Genomic DNA, 22,307 nt, shown 5'->3' with positions numbered 1-22,307 from the left:
TACTATATATGGTGTATTTTTCAAAAAGTAAAAAGTCTTTCAAGTTTGATCAAATATGTAGAAAAATATATCAATATTCATAATATCAAATCGATATCTTTGGATTCATTATGAAATGAATTTTCATATTTTATTTATTTAGTACGCCCTTCATAACTTAGTATAAGACTTTTTTGACATTGTCTATGTCAAAAAAGTCGTTTATTAAGTTACAGAGATAGTATTGTGAATGTTGATTTTTTTTTTCTCCGAACTTGATCAAAGTATAAGAAACTTGACATTTTGAACACTTACCATTTTGGAATTGAGGCGATATTTGATTTGGTGTATGGGCGAGATGATGAATTATGTTTTTTCTTTATTTACTACGATGTTTTGGTTGGTCTTCCGTGGTGCGATTCGATCTGTGTTATCCGCTAATCAATTCATATTGATGTGAGAAAATTTTGTGCATCATTAACCACGCCTATTATATTGGTGCAACAGTGTTACATGTTGGCACTACTTTTATCAAGGTGGTGAGAGGGTGCACTCAGTTGATATGTTTTTATTGGTCGGTTGCTGCCGATTAATTTGAGCAATCGTCAATCCCTTGAAAATGTGAACCAAATTCAAAATTGTATACGTCAGTCAGATGTGAGAGCTCCAAAATTAGGAAGCATTTAAATTAAAAGAAGTCTATGAGAATTCTCATTGAGAGATTATTGACCCGGTCAAAATCGGATGACCCAATTCTAAATTTCAATTAGTTGTGAAGATTTAATATTTAGGAAGCATAGAGTATTGTATAAAAAAATTAAATGGAAGAATTTTGAGAAATTGTTGATCCGGTTAAAATTGTGTGAACAAATTCCAGTCGAAGCCCTCATTTGATTGTGAGACCTTCAATCCTAGGGAGTTTAATTAGTGATATAGTAGATAAGATATAAGATATAAGATATACCCCATTAGTTGGAGGTTAGCTCCCACCCACCATCAGTTAACAATTAGTTGGAGGCTAGTTCACACTAGCATAACAACTTTTTTGTTTCACCCATTAGACCTTTGCGTGATCCCACTGAGCAATATGTGTGGTTTTGCTTTAGACAGTCCTCTCCAGTACCCATTTGCTACTACACACTGGCTTTCCTAGTTGTTTACCATAGGGTGGTCATTCCATCTGGTATTGCATGTGTGACCTGATTTCTTGGCTCCTCTAAGTCAGTGACCTGATTTCTTGGCTCCTCTAAGTCACTGACGTGCCACATATCTAAGAACAGTACTGAAATATTAAAGCCAAATGTGGATAAGTCTAACGAATCTAGTATTTTTTTTAGGTCTTTGAATAAATGTGTGTCATGGGAGATGTATACGCCATCTAGGCAATGGTGTACAATATAGCAGTCGTGTGCTCAAAGCCATACTGAAATAGTAGCTGGCATAATTTAATTTTGTTTCAGAACATTCAGAGTAATTCAAGCCACAAATCAATATATCTAGGTGTCATTGTAGGTTTGGCGGAGAAGAAACAAGTATGTGAGTAATGAGTTTCAATTATGATAAAGAAAAAGGTCCACTTGTACATATGGTATTTTAAGGAGACATTAGTTCAGGATATTTCCATCTGCGATAGGGCACATATGATGAACTAGTCATCCATAAACAAAACAAATAGCACAAAAAATGGAGAGAAATGTAATTATATTTCATTATATTCAACACAAGCAATATACTCCCTCCATCCCGAATTACTTAAATTAATTTCCAAATTTGGGTGGTCCATTGTTTTTACAAACAAGGCTTTTCTCTGTCCATGTCAGCAACCTTTCTAGGATATGTAGATAAATGTATCTATGCAAAGATTGATCATTTACTTTCTATGCAAGGTCTTGGCGGTATGTGGTGGGCACGAGCACAAGTGGTGCCTTGCGGTGTACGATGAGCCTTCCTTCTTCTTCCATGTGCACATCATCCACTGTCGTCCCCTCCGGGAGTGCCCACTGGAAACCGAAGAGCAGATTGGCGAGTGTAAACTCGATTGTGGCCATGGCCATGGAGATGCCTGGGCATATTCGCCGCCCCGCACCGAACGGCATCAACTCTGGATGCTCGCCTTTGAAGTCTATGTCATTTACTTCGAACCTATCAGGGTTGAACTCATCAGGGTCCTTAAACCAGCTTATCGGATCTCTGCCGATCGCCCATGCATTCACGTAGATCCGTGTCTTGGCCGGCACGTCGTACCCACCAATCTGGATGTCTCGCATGGTCTCCCTTGGCAGTAGCAGCGGTGCTGCTGGGTGCAACCGCAAGGTCTCCTTCACCACCATCCTGAGATAGCCGAGTTTGGGCATGTCATCCGGTTGCACCCTCTTGCTGCCTCCCACCACGGCCCTGATATGGCCCTGCACCTTCTTGAGGACGCGTGGTTTCCGGACCAGCTCCGACATAGCCCACACAATCGTTGCTGCACTAGTGTCAATCCCAGCAATGAACGTCGACTACACATCACAAATACCATGTCAATGGTTAATTTTATTACCAGCTTTGATTTCTTTTCTTAAGAATCTATGTGCACTGTAAGTATTGAATTATTAACTTACAAAGATTACGGCCTTGACGTGGTCCTTGGTGAAGCTGAATGTGCCATGCGGTTTCTTCCAAAGGTCGATGAGGACGTCGATGAGGTCGCCGCCATTCTCAGGTAGCACACGCTTAGGGTCGAGGTGATGCTCAATGACCGTCTCGAAGAAGGAGTCTAACTGTGTGAATATTCGCTCGCGGCGCGCAATGAAGCCGGTAAGGTGGTCCACAAGTCGGCCGACGACTGTGGGGAGCAAGTCCTCGGCGGAGGAGCTGGATAGCATCTCCATAACATCGTCGAGCGCGTGCTGAAAACTATTGTTTTGGGAGAACTTGTCGCTGCCATAGATGTTGCCGAACGCTACCGTGCCGATGATACCATCGGAGAGGCTCAAGATGTGCTCGTCCAGCGCCACCGGCTTTGCTTCCGCACCACTCAGCGTGCTCATCAGTTTCTCCACCTAATCATGGATACAATATACAACATTTAAGTAATTAGAGATAAACTATGCCGATACCGGATGTGAACCCTACGTGGTTGTATCATCTTGACTGCCTTCGGTGCACCGTGACTAGGCATACGACATACCTGCTCGTGGCGTGCGTACCACGCCGCCTTGACACGGCGCGCGCTGAGGAGCTCGACCATGAGGAGCTTGCGCACCTCCCGCCAATATGCTCCGTAGGGTGCGAAGGCCACGTTCTTGAGATCGTGGGTCAGCCGCTTCATCCCCGCGGAGACGGGCCGCGTGGAGCAGTCGAGGTCATGAGCCTTGAGTGTTGGCTTTTGAACGTGCGTATGCAGCTGTACAGGCGTGCCTACGCGATTCTTGCTTCGGCCGGCTACTTGACGGAACTTGCGTAACTAGCGACACGAATAAAACTGATCGATGGATTTGATGGCTAAAGGCCCGTGTCGAGCCTTTGCTTTGTATTGCTTTTCGTTTTTCTGGTGTTACAATCAACACCCCTAGGGTGTCTTTTATACACGTCCACAAGGGACTATGGAAATAGACTAGGACTAGGAATCCTAATACTACTAGGACTCGGTTTGGCTTTCTTTCCTAATCCTACATGAGCAACATGATTAACATCTACATTCACCTCCTTAATCTTGTTGCTTGACTTCACTTCTTGCACTCCGACTTTCCTCCTCATCTCGATGAACTTCTGTCGACCGAGGGACTTGGTGAAAATATCGGCAAGTTGGTCTTTCGTGTTCACATGTTGAACCTCGATCAACCCTTCTCCAATGCACTCCCGGATATGGTGGAACCGGGTATCTATGTGCTTGCTCCTTTCGTGATGAACCGGATTTTTGCACAACGAGATTGCAGCTTGGTTATCGATCTTCAGTGACACCTTCTGCACCTCCCGCTTTGCAAGAATAGCTAGCAGTCTTCTCAGCCACACTGCTTGACAAGCCGCCGTGCTTGCCGCTATGTATTCTGCCTCGCATGAAGACAGTGCCACCACCTTTTGCTTCTGAGAATTCCAGCTAATCGGATTCGGGCCAAGGTAGAAAACCATGCCCGTTGTGCTCTTTCGGTCATCAACATCACCTGCCATGTCGCTATCTGAATATCCACGAAGGATCAATCCTTCCTTTCCCTTTCTGTACGTGCAACCAAGATTAATGGTGCCTTTCACATAGCGCAAGATTTGATTGACCGCGCTCATGTGCTCGGTTGTCGGTTTCTCCATGAAACAACTCACGATCCCGACTGAATAAGCCAAGTCAGGTCGGGTATGCACCAAGTATCTTAGGCTACCCACAACGCTTCGATACATTGTGGTGTCCACCGGCGGATTTGAGCTACGCTTGCTCAACTTGTGACGCGTAGCAATCTGACATGCCACACTTGTCCAATAACTTGACCGCGTAAGCCGATTGACATAGGGAAATCTCTCCGGAGCTTTGCTTCACTTCGATGCCCAAGTAATAGCTGAGTAATCCCAGATCACTCATGCTAAACTTGTTCTTCATTTGCGCCTTGAAACGTTCAATTTCTTGTACGCTATCTCCGGTGATAATCAGATCGTCGACATAAACTCCAACTAGCAGGTTTGAGCCTTTGGAGTTCTTTGTATAGACTGCGTGCTCGAGGGGACATCTCTTGAACCCGAGCGAGACTAGACTTCGGTCTAACTTTGAGTTCCAAGCTCTTGGCGCTTGCTTCAACCCGTAAAGTGCCTTCTTGAACTTGTAAACTTTCCCTTCTTCGCCTTTCTTCTCGTAGCCGAGGGGTTGTTCCACGTACACTTCTTCTGTGAGATCGCCGTTGAGGAAAGCGGATTTAACATCCATATGATGAACCTTCCAATCCTCTTGTGCTGCCAAAGCTAGGAGCACTCTCACCGTCTCGATTCGAGCAACCGGTGCAAACACCTCATCATAGTCAACTCCTTGACGTTGAACGTAGCCCTTTGCAACGTCCACGTGCCATTGCTCTCAATTGCCTTCATCTCCTCATCCATGGCGTGCGTCCAGCTAGGACTTTTTCTCGCCTCTACGAAGTTCGCCGGCTCCTCAACTCCGAACAGACATAGTCCGGAGTACTCGAGTGTAACTGGCTTTGTGTACTTGTAGACTTTCTTGAGGGTCTTGTAGCGACGAGGCCCTGAGGATTCCGTTGTGGCTTGCGAAGGAGGCGACACAAATTGTGTCGGTGTTGATGCACTTGAGGAAGACGGCTGAGACCTTGGTGTGTCATCGACATCCGTGTCGTCGGCGTAGTCGTCGTGACCGTGACCATCATCTTGATTGTCGTCGTCACTATGCGCCTCGTTGTCGATGTTGTCGTCGAGATCTCCGCCTGTGTCGTGCGCGGCGTTGTCGCTATCTCCTTGCGACCTATGCGCGTCGTCGTCGGTGTCGGCACCATGATGATCACTACCATTGTGGTCACCTTGGTTGGGTGTCTTGCCAATCACCTGGACATCCTAATGTAGATGTTAATCATGTTGCTCATGTAGGATTAGGAAAGAAAGCCAAACCGAGTCCTAGTAGTATTAGGATTCCTAGTCCTAGTCTATTTCCATAGTCCCTTGTGGACGTGTATAAAAGACACCCTAGGGGTGTTGATTGTAACACCAGAAAAACGAAAAGCAATACAAAACAAAGGCTCGACACGGGCCTTTAGCCATCAAATCCATCGATCAGTTTTATTCGTGTCGCTAGTTACGCAAGTTCCGTCAAGTAGCCGGCCGAAGCAAGAATCGCGTAGGCACGCCTGTACAGCTGCATACGCACGTTCAAAAGCCAACAATTGGTATCAGAGCCTCGATGATCTACGATCTACGATGACGGACAGCGACGCTGAGTCGGTCAAGTCCGGCAGCGGCGGTGCCAAGGCGAACAAGAACGGCGACAAGGTGAAGAAGGGCGTCAAGTCAGCAACCAGTGGTGGAGGAACGAGCGGCGCTAACGTCCAGGCGCATCGCAACATCCCCATCCAGTACCCGATGCTCACCGACGTCAACTACGGCGTGTGGGCGGTGAAGATGAAGATTATTCTCCGAACCCTTCGAGTGTGGCAGGCAATCACGGACGACGACGTCGATGACGAGTCCGACGAAGGTGCCATGGCCGCCATAGCCCAGTCTGTGCCGGATTCCGTGCTGATGACATTGGCGGAGTTTGAGACGGCAAGAGAGGCGTGGAACGCACTCAAGGAGATGAGGATCGGAGAAGATCGCGTCACCAAGGCAAGGGCACAAGTGCTGAAGCGCCAATTTCACAAGTTGCAGATGGAGGAAACTGAATCGGTGAACGACTATGCCATGCGTCTTACTACTCTGGTGGGAGAGATCCGCGCGCTTGGTTCAAAGCTCGAGGAGACCGAGATCGTGAAGAAGTTTTTCAGTTCAGTGACTGATAAATTCACGTACATCATCGGCACGCTCGAGCAGCTTTACGACATCGACGACATGACCATAACGGAGGCGATCGGACGCCTGCGGACGTGGGAAGAGAATGCTCGTGGCTGTCGAAAAGGCAAAGGAGGAGGTAGTGACCAACTCATGTACTCGCGCACAGATTGGGAGGCCCCAAGTAGCAAAGGAAGGCGTGACGGTGGCGAAGGCTCAAGCAACACGAAGGGCGATGGACAAACCGGAAAAGGCAAAGGAAAAGGCAAACCACAAGGTCGTGGTAAGGCGGGCCAATCTAAAGAGCAGAAACCACGGAACTTGGACTTGTCCGAGGTCAAGTGCTATAACTGCAATAAGATGGGTCACTTTGCGAAGGATTGTCCAAAGCCTAACAAGCGGGAGATCAAGGCAAATTTGGCAAAGCAGGAAGACGAAGGTCCAGGTCTTCTGATGGCCGAAGTTTGTGATCTCGCTGAAACGGTGGTTGTGAAACCAAGCCGGAAGGTGCTACTTCATGAGGAAAAAGTGACACCAAAGTTATCCGGTGATCAGAACGTGTCGTGGTATCTCGACACGGGTGCCAGTAACCACATGACGGGGTGCAAGGAGAAATTCCTCGAGCTGGAATACGATGTTGAAGGCTCGGTCAAGTTCGGTGATGGTTCAGCTGTGGAGATTTGCGGGCAAGGATCTGTCCTCTTTGAGGGTCTCACAGGCGAACATCGCATACTCACCGGAGTGTACTACATCCCACGGCTGCGCAACAACATCATCTCTATTGGGAAGCTTGACGAGAATGGATGCAAGGTGAATATAGAGAGCGGAGTGATGACGATCTTCGACAACCTCCGAAACGTGCTAGCTCGTGTTAATCGCTCACGGAATAGGCTCTATATCCTCAACCTTGATCAATCTCAACCGGAGTGTTGGCTTGCCAAGAGTGATGATGATTCGTGGTTATGGCATGCTAGATTTGGACACGTTAACTTCTACGCCTTGAAGAAGATGTCAAAGATGCAGATGGTATCCGGGATGCCAGTTATCGACCATGTTGATCGAGTATGTAACGGGTGCTTGGTTGGAAAACAGCACCGCAGGCCATTCCCTGCTCAGTCTACCTATCGTGCAAGTGATGCACTCGAGCTGCTCCATGGTGATCTATGTGGCCCTATCACCCCGGCAACTCACGCTGGAAAGAAGTATTTCTTCCTTGTGGTAGACGACTACTCGAGATATATGTGGGTCATTCTCCTACGATCTAAAGATGAGGCGTTTGAAGCGTTCAAGAAATTAAAGGCTGCAACAGAGATGGAACACAAGCTGAAGGTTCGCGCTCTACGGACAGATCGCGGCGGAGAGTTTACGTCGAATGAGTTCAATGACTACTGCGAGAAGATTGGCATAAAGAGGTTCCTCACGGCACCTTACACGCCGCAGCAGAATGGGGTCGTTGAAAGGCGCAATCGAACCGTCGTTGACATGGCAAGGAGTTTACTCAAGAGCAAGAACCTGCCGGGGACTTTTTGGGGAGAAGCTGTCTCGACGGCGGTCTATCTTCTCAACCGGGCTCCAACGAAGGCGGTGGTCGGCAAGACTCCGTATGAAGCAATTTACGGACGTAAGCCGAATGTGTCTCATCTACGGACATTCGGGTGCGTGTCACATGTGAAGACGGCGGAGCCGCACCTCTCAAAGCTTGCCGATCGTAGCACCAAGATGGTGTTCATCGGATACGAGAGCAGTTCTGGCACCAAGGCATACCGTTTCTACGATCCACAAACCAAGCGTCTACGGATTTCACGCGACGTCGTGTTTGAAGAAAACCAATCGTGGAATTGGAGCGCCGCAGCCGACGATGCTCCAAACAGTAACATATTTACAGTTGAATTTCCAACTGATGATGATGCAGGGGAGGATGTCCAGGTGATTGGCAAGACACCCAACCAAGGTGACCACAATGGTAGTGATCATCATGGTGCCGACACCGACGACGACGCGCATAGGTCGCAAGGAGATAGCGACAACGCCGCGCACGACACAGGCGGAGATCTCGATGACAACATCGACAACGAGGCGCATAGTGACGACGACAATCAAGATGATGGTCACGGTCACGACGACTACGCCGACGACACGGATGTCGATGACACACCAAGGTCTCAGCCGTCTTCCTCAAGTGCATCAACACCGACACAATTTGTGTCGCCTCCTTCGCAAGCCACAACGGACTCCTCAGGGCCTCGTCGCTACAAGACCCTCAAGAAAGTCTACAAGTACACAAAGCCAGTTACGCTCGAGTACTCCGGACTATGTCTGTTCGGAGTTGAGGAGCCGGCGAACTTCGTAGAGGCGAGAAAAAGTCCTAGCTGGACGCACGCCATGGATGAGGAGATGAAGGCAATTGAGAGCAACTTCGACATACCTGCTCGTGGCGTGCGTACCACGCCGCCTTGACACGGCGCGCGCTGAGGAGCTCGACCATGAGGAGCTTGCGCACCTCCCGCCAATATGCTCCGTAGGGTGCGAAGGCCACGTTCTTGAGATCGTAGGTCAGCCGCTTCATCCCCGCGGAGACGGGCCGCGTGCAGCAGTCGAGGTCATGAGCCTTGAGCGCCTCCCACGCCGCCTCCGCCGATGACAACACCACGGTGGGCGCCTTGCCGAGCTGCAGCTGCATCACCGGCCCGTGGACCAGCGCCAGGTCTCGCAGGGTTCGGTGCGGCAGCGGGCCGAGCTGGTGCAGGTTGCCTAGCAGGGGCAGCCCGGAAGGACCTGGTGGCAGCTTGAGTACTTTCCTGGACGAGCTCCTGGTCCAAAGCAGGAGGCAAACGACGGAGAGAAGTGCTAAGAGGACGGGCTGCCATTGTTGGGGCAGGGAGAGGAGTAGCGAGATAAGTGGGATCGCCATTTTCTATTTGGTGACAACTGACTACTTCAGCTAGCTCGTGTATGTGCGAACTTTATACAAAAACTGTTGTGCAAAGGGGACAAAACGAAGAAGAAACTTTGCATTATCACATGGCATGTGTGGTGGCCAAGCCAGCTAAGTGGTCAATTGACTACCCAGCTTTTTTGTGAAATCAACACATACTCCGTCATTCCTAAATATAAGTCTTTTTAGAGATTTATGTACGGAGCAAAATGAGTAAATCTACACTTTAAAGTATGTCTATATACATCCGTATGTAACTTTTAGTTAAACCTCTAAAAAGATTTATATTTAAGAACAGAGGTAGTACATGTATATATATCTTGGCAAAAATTAATATAATACATAACTTTAAATTCACTACACAAGTCTAGTTCTGGCACCGCCAGTATCTCAAGTTTAGTTGATGAGTATTCGAAGGAGAAGAAGAGACGACTTTGCATCACAATGACTTGGAACAGTCTATTCTTCTCCGGCTGCTGAGTTAAGTACTACTCTATGGTTGTTACTCCATGTGGCTGCGAAGAAGTCAGCCCCTTCCTCCACGTGATGTTTGGCTTACTTAGACACCTTGCAAGTTTCATTGACGAGCGCCCCTCACAAACCCACGTGCAAGTCAACATAACTGCTGTGAATTAGCAAATGAACTAACTATATATACTTCAGCTAGCTCATGTATGTTTGAGTTACTTCCTCCGTTCCTTTATTTAAGGTGTATTATTTTTGGCTGACCAAGACACATAATTATGAATAATTTAGGATAAAATTACCTTTAGGTAATTTGCGATTAGCGGTACGTAAATCATTTAGGCTAGGAATGAAAGAGATACACGCAATCGGACAGATATACTTTTTTCCTCTACATGTTGAGATACATGCACTCGGTAGAGAGATAGTTTCCTTTTTCTAGAGGGTTAAAAAGGGTATTATGAGGATTAGAAGAAATGCACCTTACACTATGATTTTTTTTTTTCAAAAAATAGGTACACCTTATATGAAGGAATGAAGGGAGAATATACCAAGCACGGTTGATCGACTTGACCAGTTACCTTTAGTCATGCCCCGCTCCTTCCCAAGGGTTTCCTTCCCTTCGCTATGTTTTTTGTCCTCGCGGGTGTCAAGCTCATCCAGATGACAGTGCTTCTTCTTCGAGTTTGTGTTACGTGCTCTGCTCCACCTTGTGTTACTTCATCTAGACCTAGTTGGCGAAGCTCCTATATAGCTTCCTGCCGCCTCCTTGGGATGACAGGTTCGTTGTGTGTGTGCGATAAATGGGGGGGGGGGGCCATTATAAGATCATATACTAGGTGAGATCAATGAGATCAACTGCAAACTATCTGCGGGGTGTGTCAACATCTCCGAAAATACTGAAATTATTTGGCAGCCTATCTGCGGGGTGTGTCTACATCTCCGAAAAAATCATCTAAAAATTTGATGTACGGTTAGAGATTTTAAAAATACAAACTCAAATGTGAATAGTGGCAACTTCGGGTGAGTAGTTATTAGATTTTTTTTTGTTTCTATTGGTGTAGGTTGATTTAGGAGTTAAATTTTTTTGAGGTTGTACATCCAACATTGATGCATGACTATAATTTTGTTTTGAATGTTTGAACGGGTCTTCTATTTTCTCTTTTTTAAATATCTCATTGATCTCACCTAAGTTGAGATCCTATACTAGTCTCCCACGCGATAATGAGATTTGGTGTTAGGTGTTGTATAGATCCTTTCATGTGTTTAAAGGCGACTAGTGCGGCTCCAGGCAGTGACCCTTGGGAAAATGTGCACGAAGACTTTCCGGCATTAATTAAGAAGGTAAAGCCAGCTTCAGAAATAGAATGGAAACAACTGCTCATTCAGACAACAATCGGGATCAATGGTCTAAGGATCTTGAAGTAACTTTTATTTTTGTTTTAAGGTTCTTTGTATTGTATGTAAATTTTCATAATAGATCTAATTTCTTATGGCAAAAAGTAAAATATATACTAAAAGCAACTAGGCAGTAAGAAGACGTCGGCTATAGTGATCATAAAATCGTTACTCTATATAAAACGCACGTTCTGACGGCAGTAGGGTGGTTCGGTAGTCTAAGGATCTCGACGTAACTTTCATTATGTTTGAGGTGGTTTATACCTTCATATGCATTCTTATAATAGATCTGGATTCTTCTTACAAAAAGTAAAATATATACCAAAGCAACGAGGAAGGAAGAAGACGTGGGCGATACTGATCATAAAATGGTTACCCTATATAAAAGTCACGTGTGGAGACGTCCTATACACGGCACGCTAATTCAAACAGAAGGAATTGAAACTTGAAAGTCTTAGCCTTATCGGGCTGGTCGATGTACTGATTGCATTGTACCACTCACAAACTCACAAGTCAACATAATTGGCGTAACTATTTCGGTCACCAGAGACTACAGCGCAGCCAAAATGGCCTAATTAGTCTATCAGGACCCCACAATCCATGCCAAATTAGTCCATGAGAGTAGGCAGGTATATAGTAGGTTCGTGGAAGGACCCAACCCACGCCAGCCACACGCAAGATTTTTCTGTTGATGGTACTCAAAGACAAAAACAATGAATATTGCTTCACAAGTTCAAATCTCTACTCCTAATGAAGTGGAGTAGTTGATAGGTCATCTTGTCAATTTGTATCCGTCCTCTCCGCATATCATCGATCCCTCACGTAGCACAATCAATCACTATCCACTATTTCCTTCCACATCACAACTTCCCTAAGATAACTATTCATATCTTGAGCACAATCGGTCTATTTAATTAAAAATAATTGCAACCTTATATGAATCATCAATCATTCCATAAAATCAATCATCAATCATCTCTACATCTAATGTCTCATTTGGTAGTCTGGCCTCCGCGGATTATTTTCGCCTCATGTTTCATTATCATCTCTTCACATTGGCTTTTTCACCATCCCATTAAAAACATTGCTAACATTTTCAATCTTTTCAACGAGACATGTTACAAACGGGAGGAAGCGATAGCACATTGCCAAATAATCAATTATTCCATAAAATACCACGCATGTTTCCTAAAACCAACACTTTCCTAACATCCAAAAAATCTCCATCAATGCAATTTGTTTTAGAAAACAAATAACATGTTTTAAGCAAAAAATATTCCTCTCCACTCTTTCCTTGTAAACCAAGACAATCGTAACATACATATGATTTCCCATCAATCCTATTCTGCTTGGCTTTTATATCCCGCAATAATTCTCGCACTTTTTTTTCTAGATGGTAATTCAATTCTTGGGTAATTAAGGATTAAAAAATCAAAACAAATTTCCTTGCCTTCTTATGTGAGATCACCTTCCCCAAAACCAACAGAAGATTAAAATGAAGATTTCCTCCTCTCCCATTATTGTCTCCTCAAGTTCACTTCATCTACTTCTTCGCTTTGTCCAACCACCTGGTTTTGTACCATTTCTGTGGTTTGCCAAGTAATTAAGTGGTCAAGGATCTCTATTCCTAAAAGAGGAGTCTGCGGTTGGTTATGATCCGTGCAGGTTAGTCGTCGTTCATTCATCTCCTTGCTTCAACCCTGCTCCCACGTCCAGCGTTGCCGGTTTTCTCGCCCGTTCTAATTTGCTAAATCACCCCTTATACGGTTTTCCCATGCTTGCCCCTCCTCTCAGGGCAGGGGACGCACATAGTTCACCTCACCTATCTTCATGTCCCCCGACTTCTCTCTCTCTGTCATGCTCGTCGCTTCTACCACATCGCCTCCCGGCACCGGCCGCCTCCACTGCTGACTGACTAGCACCTCTACCTTCTCTCCAATCCTTCTAGATTCTGTTTTTTTCTTTCCAAACATGATCCCCAGCCAATCTGGAGGGGTTGCCTCCGTGGCTCCGTCCATCCCGTCACGTCCCTTGTGCAGGCCGTGGAAGAGAGAAGGAGGGTGTGATAGCCTGGCTTATTAGGGATGATAGACTACTCATATCAATAAGGAATTCCTTCTTTTTCGGGAGCCCATTCGAACAGAACTCCCAGGTTAAGCGTGCTTGGCTTGGAGTAGTTCTAGGATGGGTGACTGACCGGGAAGTTGGTCCCGGGTGCGCATGAGTGAGCACAAAGTGCGCAGAAAAGACTAGTATTGATATGTGGGGCCAGTCTAGATCCCGCCAGGAGTAACGACCGCCGGCCCGCTGCGTCGTTGTTGATGGTTGCGTGCTCATTCCCCTCCCTTTATCCCAACCTCCAACTTGATTTTCGGTTGTCGCCACATCGCAGATGGCCATGTTGTCCCGCTTCCCATGATCATAGAGGACACCGCCTCACGCCCGCTCCCGGCGTCGTCTTGTACATGAACAACTACGGGCCGATGGTGGGGTTGACACTCGCCAAGGGCGCCGTAGCCTTTGGGGCCTTTGGGGAGGTTGAGGGGTGGCAGACAAAGTGGTGCATGCAGTCATCATTCGGTTTTACAAGCCCATCACCACAAGGGCCGTGCGACGCTCCACAGAGCTACTTCGGCGCCCGTCGTTGATTTTCATAATTGTAGTTCATGGTTGATGACGACAATGATTTTGTAGTTTTAGGTACGACACAGAGCTACTTCGGCGGCGCCGTTGATTTGCATAATTTTTTCCTAATTGTAGTTTATGGCGCTTTTGTTCACGTGGGTAAGCAACTTCACCACAAATATTGATATTCTTGGTTCGTTTTGCATGCCTTCCTTGATTAGCATAATCCTACTTGATTTGCTAAGATGGCCTGCTATCTGATGGCTTTCTTCAGATCTTGCACTCTCTCTAGGTAATATTGGTGTTCATCCAGGAGTACAGTACCTAACATTGGTGTTGATCTTGCACACACAGCCTGAATGGATGAACGAGTGCTAATGAAATCATGTTGGGTTGTGTAGGTTGCTACATACTTGCCCAGCAAACCAAAGATATTTAGGATTCCAACTTCTTTTTTCCTTTTGGCTCTTTCATGAATGTCAGAATGTGCAGGTTAGTACAGTACTTAAAGAAATGACTCAGCAAGGTGGCGAGGAAAGTCAACACAAGCAATCGTCATTAATTTGTGTATCCCAATAGTTCAATTGATTTTTACTAATGAAAACAACTGATTGTGCTTTTTCTGGTATAACAAATTACATGTTCTGCTTTCCCATCCTAAAGGTGGGGAAGGTTTCATAAATTGTCTATTTGAATATGATGATGAAAGAGATTACCCAATGTTATTTTTTCTAATAGAAGGACTTTTTGTTGGTTTTGTCACATAACCGAAGCAGCTGCTGAAGACACAGGTGTGTGCTAAGACAAAGAGAATAACCCCTCCTAATTTTCGAAGGTGGTTGTATTGTAGCAACATGCAAATGTTGGGTAAGGAGTCCCCTTCCACTTCCATGTCAATCTATTTTGCTATCTTGCGTATGTTCATTTATGCTTCAGTTTTTTTGTTATCGTCGATGTGTGACATGACTGGTAATGTCCAAAAGGTAACTTCCTTATTTCTTTTTTTAACAGTGCGTATATCTACAGTTTTCTCAATTCTCATAATAGATGGATTGGGTTTTTTGTTCTATAGTATGAGCACAGATGCCGATTTCCCTCATATATAACTAAGTGTTCACTCCTACATTTAGTTAAAAAGTTTAGTACAAATTGGAGAACATAATGCATATTGAGACATAGGTTATGCTTTCTCTGGTTCCAGAAATTAGATTGTGCGCTTGCAATAATTATATATATATAGTTTCTTCATGGTTTTACAGTGAAGTTTGTTTTAACATGGTTCCTCACCATTTCGCCATAGTAGTAAAATCTGAGAGCATATGTTCGATGAGCCAGGTTGACCATTCATACATTCGGTCACTTGCTGGACAGTACAATAAAAAATATTTGTGATTAGTTGTAACATTCTGTGAATATGTTTATAATTCTAAATGATTCTTCATCAGCAGCCAGCCTTTTAAGTAAATTTGTTCTTGCTGCAGATGATTCTTATTCCTGTAACTAATTATTTTCTTGTTGGTGCTCTTTCGTGATCTGAAGAGCATGAGGTTCCTCTGGTAACAAGTTCCAGATGCATCACTGAAATTAATTATAGGGAAAAGTGATGACCTTCGTAAGGGAAGCATTTCTTGTATGACAAATTTATGAAACCGCTATTGCTAAAAGTGAATTTTGCACTCATTGCTAGGGGAATGCAGACAAATGCAATTATGTTCAATATGAAGGCCCGTCATGCGCTTGGGAAGTGAAGCATATGTTGTTGGAAAAAATACATAATGATTTTTGGTTCTGAATGCCTGATAATCTCAAATATGGTCGCTATAGTTTTTAAAACCATTTCTAACTAGTAAATGGACTTATTTAACCAGTAAATGGACTTATTTAACTACTGAATGATGGTGCTCGGAGAGAATTGCTAAAGTCTTTTCTGTATAAACTCATCGAAGCTTTTTCTTCTTGCAGCTTCTTGGTTCTTCTTTACATAAAATTCTTACACTGGATTAGGCTGAATAGTCATATGTACAAACTACTCCTTTGACCTTACGCAAATAATTTGACAGGCTTGTTCTTGAAAATGATCAGAGTAAAAAATAGTTGATGCACTACTCTGTACTCATGCATCAACTCTTTTAATTCCTATTGGTTAAATACATCTTCGTTGAAATTTTTTCTCTTTGATTTTGTGGCTGCTTACAGTTGCATGAGCTTCAGAAGGAGTTGTCGGACGGTTTCAAATCTGGAACAAGGTGGAGAGGAGGCTCACGAGGCCTATCAAGAGGCTCCAATCTCTAAAGATTATGGAAGTGAAGAACTGGGTCGCTCTCCTATCAAGAGGCTCCAGTCATGCAAGCTCGTTGAGCACGATCGATTCTGAATGGTCCCGCCCTCATGCCAACAACGAGGATCTCTCATCCAACCATGGATGCCTGGTCTATATGGGTGCACATGGACACATAATTTATATAGGTTCATGCACGCGGGAGGAGGTAATACTTCCTATATTCGTGGATTGTATTCCTTGTCGCTATATGCCAATTGATAGGTCTCAATATATGTTCTCAAGGTTGCTAGGGTTGGTAGCGTGGTTCGAGATTGGGTTTACCTATGAGGGAAGTCATACCCCTCCTTAAATAGGCCGTCGAGCCTAGCTAGGTTACAGGAGCCTGAATTGGCATAAGGATTGGTTGCTAATCGGTCATAACTAGAGCCTGGATTTCCGGGTATGTAAACATGTTGTCTTCCATCCCAAGTCGATGGTGCACCCCTGTGTAGGTGAGCATCGAGTCATCGGCCCGAACCATCTTATCGCTAGAGGTCTGGATTTGTCCTCCTTAACTGTACATGGTTGTTCATTAGCCTTGAGTCCTTCATGATCTGCCTTGAGTCCTTCATGATCTGCCAGATTCTGGCTAATGCTTGTGTTGACAACATTTCCGCTTGAACAGAGTGATCTAGCCTTCTCTCTTTGTCATGCTTCCACAGTGCTATCCACCTGAGCTGACCTTTCTGTTGTTTGATGGAGATTAAGAGAGACTCAAAGAATTCAAGTGGAATAAAAATAACAAGCCGAGTTATAGTCACCTGTAAGGAAAGAATGTCATGGTAGGTGACTTAATACTGGGTAAATGTTGGTTGCTACTGACCCTGCGTTAGGTATACCATGAAGGACATGGTTATTGTAGAACAATTAAAGGAAACATTCTAATGCATGGGTTGCGAAAAAGAAATTTCTAGTCCACTAAGCACAAGGCAGACCCAAGTAACTCAGCCAGCTCCAGCTACCTAGGATCACAAATTATTTTTTATGGCCCTCAAAGATCAGTATTTTTCTAAATGAAATGTCAAAAAGAAGTTGAATACATACGGACAACTTATTTCCCCTTAGTAAGAATGGTAGCCGAAGACCCATAAGACATCGTAGCACTGATAATCACGGAGAGAGGGTACGTCATGTCGTACTAATCGAATGCTTTGTTCTCTTTCAACGCCAACATACTATAGCTCGTGTAAGTGGGCAACAAGTCAGGAGCCGATTGCCTGTGATCTAGGTATTGCATAACCCTTGGCATACTATGCCTTCCATCATGCAATGGCTGCGAGCAAAACAAACCTAGTTGCATGACGAGGATAACCTCCTTAGTCAAACTTTTCTACTAGTCGTGGATCTGTGAGAAAGAGAGAAAGATAGATTGGACCGGCACAACCTCTAGGGTGGCCTTGTTATCAATATATATAGGTGTTCTAGGGCGCAACCGGCATCCCAGATATACATAGGGTTTGTTACAACAGATATACAAGATATGAACAAACTCTATACACAACTACATGTTTAACATCCCCCTCAATCTAAACTTTGAACTAGAAGATTAAGATTGTATCTATTGAAGACAAAAGGTGTCTCTGCTAATGGTTTAGTGAATATATCAGCAATATGTTCCTTGGATGAGATGAAGCAAACATCAACATGCCTTGGCTGCCACTCTTTCACGAACAAAATGAAAATCGACCTCAATGTGTTTTGTTTTGGCAGGAAAGATTGGGTTAGCAGAAAAGTAGGTGGCTCCTAGGTTATCAGACCACAAGACTAAAGGTTGTGACATAAAAATCCCAAGCTCTCCAAGAAAAGACTGTATCCATATTACTTCAGCTATACCATTATCCAATGCCTTGTATTCAGACACAATACTTGATCGAGAGACAATGGCTTGTTTTCTTGAGCTCCAAGACACAAGATTGGGTCCAAGAAATACTACAAAGCCACCTATGTATATAGGGTCATCACTACATCTAGCCTAATCCGCATCTGAGAAGCAACTCAACAATAAGGAAGGGGACTTCCATATGGAGAGACCCAAATCGCGTATGTTTCAAGTACCTCAAGATGCGTTTGGCAGCTGAAAAATGTACAGTAGTTGGTGCATGTAAGAACTGACACACTCGATTTACTGCACAAGAGATATCTGGTATCGTGAGTGTCAAATATTGCATGGCTCCAACCAGACTCTGATATTTAGTGTTGTCATCTTGTCCAGGAGGGGACCCACTTCCTTTGGAGATTTTTTCACTCGATGACATAGGTGTGGTTGCTACCTTGCAGTTATTCATGTTTTCTCGATGGATTAGATTGCCAATATATTTCTAATGAGATAGAACAATGCCCCCTGGCGATGACGTTACCTGAACTCCAAGAAAATAATGAAGTGGACCAAGACCCTTGAGAGAAAACGACGACTGAAGATCAGGAAGCAGCTTGGCGGAAGAGTGGGCCACAATGATATCATCAACATAGACAAGCATGAACATAGTGACACCTGCAGAATGAAGACAAAGAGTGGTGTGTCAGCCTTAGATGCCAGAAAACCAAGTGGTTGGAGTCGAGAACTCAGCCGAGAGTACCATGCTTGAGGAGCCTGTTTGAGGCCGTAAAGGGCTTTCTAAAGCTTGCACAAGTAGCGAGGGGCATAGGGATCCTCACATCCGTGAGGCTCGCGCATGTAGACATCCTGCTAAAGGATGCTATGGAGAAAGGCATTCCGGACATCCAACTGCCACAAACACCAACCACATGACATGACAATGGAAAGTACTAAACGCATAGTGACAAGCTTGACAACCGGACTGAATGTATAATAATAATCCAACCATACCTTTGCTTGAATCCCTTGGCAACAAGTTGGGCTTTGAAACGATGACAGAACCATCAGCTTTGTGCTTGATCTTATAGACCCAATTATAGTCGACGACATTGATTTTTGGTGGTGGAGGTGCCTGGTTGTAGCGCTGGCCGCATTCCCAAGCAAAGTGCCCAGGGCCACGATACAACTGACATTGGACGCAATTATTTCTACAAGCAGCATGGTCTCCGCGGTCTCCATTTGCGGTTCCCTTCGTAGTCGCCCTGCGGCCGGTTGCCGCCACCACTACCACGATGGCCGTATTCACCGCCCCGATAGTTGTTGTTGAATCCACCGTGATCACCGGAGTTGTCACGACCCTTGCCACGGTAGTTTCCCCTGTCGCGATTGTTGTTGGTGTTGCCATTCATGTCGTGGGCGAGGAATTTGATGGAGGAGCCGCCAGCCTGAAGAAGACGAGCGGTTGTGGACTCACGTCGGCACTCAAAGGCGATGGCACGAGAGTAGAACTCCCCGAGAGTCATGACGTCGATACGGGTTGTTACAGCAGTGATGAGCGGCTCGTACTCGCTGTCGAGGTCTGTGAAGACAGCGGTGATGATATCGTCATCTTGCATGGGGCGACCAGTGGCGACGAGTTGATCGGCGTTGGCGCGGATCTTGGCGAAGTAGTAAACCATGGAGAGGTTGTCCTTCTTGAAGTTCTCCATGTTTATCTTGATCTGCACAACGCTGGCACATCATCGGGTGGATTACATCTCCGCAAGATGCGCCCAGATGGTGCAAGCGGTGTCGAACCGGATCACCTGTTCAAGGATGTCGTCTGTGAGAGAGGCAAGCAGATAGCTGAGGACGATCTGGTCCAGCCGGAATCAGTTGGTGTCCTCCTGGTTGGGAGCACACGCCTCTATGTCATCCGACAGCATGAAGCGCGCCGGAGTTGGTAAGGTGCCGTCGATGTAGCTTGTGATATTGGTGATGCGAAGGAGGGGGAGAATCTAAGCCTTCCACATCTGGTAGTTGGAGGAGGAGAGTTTGGCAGTAATGAGGCTGGCATAGGAAGGAGGAATCGTCGTGGTAGCAGGCACAGAGAGGGTGGCCGGGAGGGAGACAGAAGCTACAGTGGAGGAGGTCATGACGGAAGCAGTAGGAGTGCCCATCGTGTTATGAAGCGGGATGGCCTTATACCATGTGAGAAAGAGAGAAAGATAGATTGGATCGGCACAACCTCTAGGGGGCCCCTGTGATCAATATATATATGTGCTCTAGGGCACAACCGGCATCCCGGATATACATAGGGTTTGCTACAAGAGGCATACAAGATACGAACAAACTCTATACAACTACGTGTTTAACAGGATCTACTACCTCGTGCAACAATCCACTGCGGTGGCGCTCAAGCACCCAATCAATCATCACTGGAGGGTTGTTTCGCTCGCCATGCTCGATCATCCGTCGCCGACATGAAACCTCTGGGAGAAACACACCAAATGTGAATACATTGGTTAATGGTGTTGTGTTCCCGGTGTGCACAAGCTCTAGTGCAAGGCATCCAATGGTGCCAACAACGTGGGGTTCTTCGAGCAACAGTTCCATGATTGTATAGCCTTGATAGGCCACAGTCGCCGGGGCATCCATTCATATGATCGTCCAAGAGCACACTGCTTGCCTTAGTATCTATGTGAATGACAACCTTTACCCAATCCTCATGGAAATACAACATGCCTGATGCAACCTGCTTTAGATCGAGAACCTTTTAGGCAAAAGTATGGCTGGCATGTTTGGATCGTGCAAATACTAGTCAAGGCTTCCATTTGACATGTAGATGTAAACCAATAGAAGCTCATCCTTCCGTCGGCAGTAGCCAATTAACCGCACACGATTCTGGTGCCGGAGGCAGCCTATGTTCACCACCGGCCAATGTTCACCACCGCAACGAACTCCCACAGTCCTTGCCTTGGTTCATGTGACACCCTCTTCGGGGTGATCTCCAAATTGAACGCAGAAAGCAGCCGTTTGTACACTCTCCCAAATCCTCTGATGCCCACTGAATTCCGCTTGTTGTACCCATCCATGGCACGATGCAGATCCTTGTATGCAAAACGATGGAGGCCCAACTCGTCTTCCCATCCTATGCACACCTCCACGAAACTGCGTCGACGCCACAAAAAGAAGAAGGCCACAGCCAGCGCCGCTTCGACCAGCAATGCGTTGGGCGCTGGCCAGCGACAATACGATATCCAAAACCTTGGAGGCTTGGACCCAAGCTTGGTTCCCAGGCGTGGGAGGGCATGAAGCTTGTAGTAGTCAAGCGGTGGGACAGGTCCATGCCAACAGGTATTGCTGCCCTCACACGATCCCCGATGATGCCGATAAGCCGATGACATGGCGTCCGCTATGATCGTGGAGAGATCGATGGCTTAGGAGATCATAGGCTTCATGGGCTTGGGCAATTGCACGGGGGCTAATGTCACCTCGAGTTGCTTGGTGTGTGTTTTGATTTTTGGCTAAAATTAACAGATTTCAGCTGAATTTCGGCCATCTCGGTACCGGGCCGAAAATACCTTTTGGCCGAAAAATAGATTTTAGTAAAATAATGCAAATTTCTGTCAAAGTTCAGCCAAATTCCGGTAAGATGTTTTTCAAATTTCAGCTGAAATATTTAAAAATGGCCGAAATTCGGGCATCTCGACCTGCAGGGAAAAAAATCACATTCTGAAAATCAAAACACTAAACCTGGCTGTCGTAGTCCACCCACACCTTCATGGGTTCGCGGCTATTAAGCCTCAGTTCCTGGAAGACACCCTCACCGCCGTCATTGTCATAGGTCCTAGCCAGCTCGGCCTGCCACGACACGAGGTTGTTGACGTCGATGCCCACGTGGTTGTTGTTGATGTCGCAAAACTCAGGTCTCGGGATGGTGTTCTCTTGACGGCGAAAATGGCGCTGTACAGTTGATGACCTTGAGGAGGACTTCATACTGGCAGGCGTTTGTGGTGGTGAAGTTGGTGGTCGGGGCCACGACAAAGGCGAGCCGTGGTCGTTCAGGCCGTACGATGGCGAACACGAAGGATGTGGAGAAGGAGCACACAACCACGGCGGTTTTGTTGTTGACGAAGGGTAGTTCGGTGCGGTAGAAGGCTTGGGCTTTTGTGTGCTGCGTGAAGTTCCTGAAGGCAAGCAGGCCGCTGGGCAGGACGGCGGTGAGCGAGTGTAAAGTTCGCGCCAGTGAAGCCTTGGTATGCGAACTGGCCGTCGTCCAAGGATGGGCCGGCATAGTTTCCTAGAGAAAACTCAGTAGTTTGTGATCGAATCAT

At 45.9% G+C, this 22,307-nt stretch overlaps 1 protein-coding gene and 1 pseudogene across 1 annotated transcript; both read right to left on the bottom strand.

The window, feature by feature from the left end:
• Nucleotides 1-1,664: 1,664 nt before the first annotated feature.
• LOC123412007 (4-hydroxyphenylacetaldehyde oxime monooxygenase-like) lies at nt 1,665-9,369 on the bottom strand. Its single transcript, XM_045104963.1, has 3 exons — nt 8,858-9,369; nt 2,583-3,023; nt 1,665-2,480 (listed from the first exon to the last, which is right to left on the bottom strand). Exons 1-3 carry the CDS (start codon nt 9,341-9,343, stop codon nt 1,857-1,859), a joined length of 1,551 nt encoding a protein of 516 aa, XP_044960898.1. The 5' UTR covers nt 9,344-9,369; the 3' UTR covers nt 1,665-1,856.
• A 7,857-nt stretch (nt 9,370-17,226) lies between these two features.
• LOC123408088 lies at nt 17,227-22,307 on the bottom strand (annotated as a pseudogene).

This window comes from Hordeum vulgare, chromosome 7H, assembly GCF_904849725.1.
Source record: "Hordeum vulgare subsp. vulgare chromosome 7H, MorexV3_pseudomolecules_assembly, whole genome shotgun sequence".
Taxonomy (NCBI): domain Eukaryota; kingdom Viridiplantae; phylum Streptophyta; class Magnoliopsida; order Poales; family Poaceae; genus Hordeum; species Hordeum vulgare.
This window is presented reverse-complemented; position numbering and strand designations above follow the sequence as displayed.

Excerpts from the sequence above, each read along its gene's own strand:
- LOC123412007 (XM_045104963.1), bottom strand. The coding sequence starts at position 9,343 with ATGGCGATCCCACTTATCTCGCTACTCCTCTCCCTGCCCCAACAATGG. Across the intron at positions 3,024-8,857 it reads GGTACGCACGCCACGAGCAG|GTGGAGAAACTGATGAGCAC; the intron begins GTATGTCGAAGT and ends ATCCATGATTAG. Across the intron at positions 2,481-2,582 it reads ACGTCAAGGCCGTAATCTTT|TCGACGTTCATTGCTGGGAT; the intron begins GTAAGTTAATAA and ends TGTGATGTGTAG.